Source organism: Coffea arabica, chromosome 10e (genome assembly GCF_036785885.1).
Source record: "Coffea arabica cultivar ET-39 chromosome 10e, Coffea Arabica ET-39 HiFi, whole genome shotgun sequence".
Classification (NCBI taxonomy): domain Eukaryota; kingdom Viridiplantae; phylum Streptophyta; class Magnoliopsida; order Gentianales; family Rubiaceae; genus Coffea; species Coffea arabica.
In genome coordinates, this window is record NC_092328.1 from 48,200,356 (window position 1) to 48,205,134 (window position 4,779).

At 36.2% G+C, this 4,779-nt stretch overlaps 1 protein-coding gene across 1 annotated transcript; it reads right to left on the minus strand.

Moving 5' to 3' along the window:
- Window positions 1-306: 306 nt before the first annotated feature.
- Window positions 307-3,693, minus strand: LOC113713054 (cyclin-D4-1). Its single transcript, XM_027236765.2, has 6 exons — window positions 2,810-3,693; window positions 2,039-2,125; window positions 1,817-1,912; window positions 1,511-1,712; window positions 1,283-1,410; window positions 307-1,118 (listed from the first exon to the last, which is right to left on the minus strand). Exons 1-6 carry the CDS (start codon window positions 3,149-3,151, stop codon window positions 906-908), a joined length of 1,068 nt encoding a protein of 355 aa, XP_027092566.1. The 5' UTR covers window positions 3,152-3,693; the 3' UTR covers window positions 307-905.
- Between the last annotated feature and the right edge of the window lie 1,086 nt (window positions 3,694-4,779).

The window sequence follows — 4,779 nt, forward strand, 5'->3', positions numbered from 1 at the left end:
ACTAGTAAGTACCATATAATACGCACTTAATATATCCATCCATCTTAAAAAGGGCCATCCATAAATAATGTTACAATTTCTTTCACTCAGAAGGTAAATTGTCTACAACCACCGGCCAGCACCAAAGCATTAAAGTTTAGCATTAAAGTTTGGTGGAATGGTTCGGTGGTGATTCAATTCCCTTCGAATTATTCATGTATTTCTTTAGATCCGTCCCCTCCCCCTCAATGTAGGATAGATTAGGTTATACAACAGTTATCGTCTCTAAAAAAAAAAAAAAAGAAGGTAAACTGTTTACCCCTTCCATACTTCAAGGCACCAAATAAACACTAGTATTAATTTACAAGGCATTTAATGAACAATGATTCGAAGATAACAATAAATATTTGGCAAGCCCAAATTTTTTTCCCCCAAATCTCTCTCATATTCGTTTTTTTTTTCTTCCCCTTTTTGTTTGGTCCTATAGAAAACAAACCAGAGAAACAAATAGAAAAATCCAATCTTAACTGGATAACCTTTTTTAAAACAAAAAAAAAAACATATATATTCTATAAACACTTTTCTCCTATCTTGCAAAACCTTTTTGCCTTCTCTAGCTGTGAAGAAGTCTCGCAATTCATGAGCAACTCTGCACTTCTCCAATCCTGCAGGAACCTTTTGCAAATCAACTTACATCTCCCACCACCAAAGAAGCAAACTTATAATTTAAATCTCTTCTACAACACTACTTTAATATTTCTGACTGTTCCCTCCCTCCCCCTCCTTCCTCCCAATTGTTCTTTTCCATCTGTTTTCTTTTTTATTAGTGGCTGTTCTGTTTTGAGGAGAAGTACCTTCCCAAAAAACAAAGAAAAACCACCACACCAATAATCCCATTTTTTCAAAGACCTCAATTTTTTTTTGGCTTATAGGTCCTCAAGCCTCCTCTTCTTGGCTACTGGACTCGTATGAGAAGAGTTTGCACATGACCCAACTGCTGCATCATCAGTTTTACAACTGAAGCATGCAGCATCCAGCACACCAATGGGACTTTGGGGCACAGATGGAGCCGAGGCACTTGGGAAATCTCCTAATGATGACACCTCTTTTAACAATTCCACACACTTGATCACTCTGTCCTGCAATATTGCCATTTATAAAAAAGCCAAAAAGATAATAATGTTTAGATTAGGAGGAAATATGAATGGTTGTTAGGCTAAAATGATAAGATGAAACACTAAAAGTAGATGATGCATCATTTATATGTCTCCCCTACTCCTCCTCCTTGGACCACAGTATTTACCTTTTGTACATGCTGAATTAGAAGAGCAGATATTGCTGTCTCAATATCCACTGCTTGAGCTTCTCCTGCAACAGAAATTGCCACTGCTGCAGCAATTTCAGATGGCCTGTATTCCAAGAAATCAATCCCTGCATTCAATTTCCACCCACCCAACTATTAGCCATCTTTCTTTTCAACCAAATTAATCAACGATGATCAATTTTGTTTAAGCGCACTTAGTTATAGGACCTTTAAATGTGCCTAATATGAGCTGCGTCGCTCTAGTAATTGAAGAACTTGAGCTACTTCGATCACCACCACCTATCTTCTCAAGGAAACAGTCCAGGAATGAGAACGGAGTGACTGCTTGCATTCTCCATTTCAGCTCCCCCAGCACAAGCAACTCCATTCTTTGAACATGTTTCGCCTTAAATGATTTCGAATCACCAACCTGCCAGTAAATGCGATCATCATCTTGAACAAATTTTCGGGAAATGAAACAGCGGAAAAACTTCTGACAGAGGTAAAGTTAAAGAAACTTCATCACATCTTCACCAAAATATCTTGGATTAGAAGAACTTCAGTCTCTTCCATCTTGGCCGCAAGAGTCAAACAAGCAATGGCCAACAAGTGCATCGCCCATGGCTTCTCCTGATGCAAAAACAAGGAATGCAATCAGCATCATGATTGAATACAAGGCAAAAGCATGTGAACTAACTAACCAAAATGCAATGCCATCACATCTTAGTATTTGATTGAGTATTCAGTAGTACTTACGGGTTGCTCATGAACAGACAGGAATCTGTCCAGGTAGTTCAAAGCCAAATATAAGCTCAGAGGTCCAAAATTGAAACGGGCATGAACCTGTAACGGTAGTATCACGATAAATGTCAGAAATGCTACGCAACCGATTCATCATAAAGAACGTATAAATTGATCATCTTAATCGAACACGGAATCTGTTTAAATTCACTAGAATTCAATAAAAGGAAAAGAATTACAGGTAATTCATTGAACTTCTGAATGAGGACAATAAATGTTACTGAACAAGACAAGGAAAAAATATAACTCCAACTTTAGACAGCCAAGAATTGGTTGTCTACAAAAAAGAGGAAGGAAAGTAACGTCTAATGGAAAGATCAGCATTAGCAAAAACAAAAAACTCCACCTAACACAATTCAGGTTTCGTGTCAATGTAATAGAAAGTAGGATTCCATCACCAACCCCCCCAACAAAAAAAAAAAAGCATCCTACTTCTTCAAGCACCTAGGGAGCTAATAAGAACTTGGTGATTTTATAAGACATCGTCGTCATCATCTGCAAAAGCAAGAAAAAGAACAGCTGGACATCATCAAAGCCAATTCTAAGTATGATAACGCAAACCAAATATCGAAATGACAATCAACAATCCTTCTAGGAAACTGATTCCATCTAATACGTTCTTTCATTAGGATTACTGAATAAAGCTATTATAAACACTTAGAACTGCAAACATGTGAACAAAACAGTGGATCAGGGAAAAAGTGATTTTGCCAGGATTTGACCAACCTTTTTAACCCAGTCCATAGCAATCTGTCTAGCACCCAAATCCAAGTCCCCATTTTTCAACCTCTTGAGGTAATCTGTGGCAGGCAAATGCTCACATTCCTTTTTGATCATCAAAGCCAAGAACTCTTCACTTGGCAATGGCAGACCAATCAAAATCTCCTTCCCTCCATAAAAACCCATGTTTTGATTATTCTTTTGATGCTTTCCTTGATGCCATATATCATCAAACTCCTCCGTAACCACTCCATAATCAAAAACCTCATCACCATCATCACCAAAAACACTACTGTCGTCCTCTGCACAGAGAAGGCTCGACATAGAACAATCAAAACTTGGTGCCATTTTCCTCAAAAAACTTGTTTTTTTTCTAATGATGAAAAAAATAATATTAGTTTTTTTATTTTTATTTTTTTATCACTTCTTATATAAGCCCTTTAGTCACCTGTCCACAAAAGACTCAATCTTGATTTTCTCAAGCTTGGATAGCTACAACCAGAAAAAGGGATGGAACAGTTTTCTGTTTTACAAACAATGTACAGTGTATCAAGAAGAAATGAATGAAGAATGTAATCAAGAAATGAACATTTGATAACAAAATACTTGGACAGTAACAGAAGGGCCTCTTTCTTTGGGTTGGAGAGGAAGGAGGAGGGGGCTGCTGGTGGTGATGGTTTTGGAGGAGGAGGAGGGACAGGGAGGGATGAAGGGAGAAAACAGAGGCGGGGTTTTGGCCGGATCACAATGAAATGAGGCTAGCAAAATATAGGCAAATTGGGGTGGAAAGTTAGAAAGATTTGGAGAGAAGTGTCGAGCTTAAAAAAAAAGAAAAAGAAAAAGAAAAAAGCAAAGAAAATGAAAACAGAGTGACAGCCAGAGAGGAGTGCTCAGTGCTGTGATGTTGTCCTAATAAAATGTGTGTAACACTAGAGGGTGTACGCGTGTATATATGGTGATGCCTAAAATGAATCGAATGCTTTTACACAATTATCAATTAAGGGAAAATGATGGAGATAAAGGGAAAATACTTATGGGATTTTATATTTCTTTTCTAATAATTGCTACGTGAGTATAATTGAATGGTTACGTTGGGACACCCTCTTATCCAATATGTTACATTGAGACACACACACCTTGGATCCAAAGGCAAAATACTCGCGAGAATTTTGAACTTCTTTATTAATAACTATGGCGCGATAATAATTGGTCGATTACGTTGAGACACACCTTCGCCAAAAACCCTAAACCTAACGGTTATTTTTTTTTAAAATGAATTGGAGCAGCGTGATTGCACTCAATTAATTATCTTTCTCTTTACGAGTTATATATATATATGTACGTAAACTCTATATTGAGAAAGCTGTATTATCTTTTATTTTACACTTTTTTATTATTTTTTTGTCACCTTTTATTTAACACTTTCAGGAATGCTATCTATTTAGCATTTCATTAGCAAAACAATGAAGTACAAAACATGCTACAAATAAGTCACGTAACTCATAGGCATAAAAATGCAACATAGAATTTAAAAAAAAAAAAAAATTCGTGTACATGCATCCTAGATTAGATTTGTACCTGTTAATTTGCAATGAATTTCAGAGAATGTTGTTGTTTCCTTGGTTGCTTTTTGAGTGTATATACATTATTGAATTTGGTAAAGAAAGTGAATACTTGGGGTACAAAAAAATTCTAATGGCTAGATAGACCACTAAATTTTTGACTAAAAGAAGCAAGGACAAATGAGCGAATTTACAACCAGAAAATTGGCTTTCTTTGAATGAGGATATTATTCACTTAATAGTTCGTTAGAATGTAGGAAAAATTCTTTGGATGCCCAAGAAGGCAAGGATGAAAATGACGTGTGTTTATTATTATTATTTATATATATATATTTTTTGTTTTTACTGCTGATTGATAAAGGACTTGTTTGGCATTTGATTGTGGTCCAGGGATAATTTTGAGAATTCGGGAAG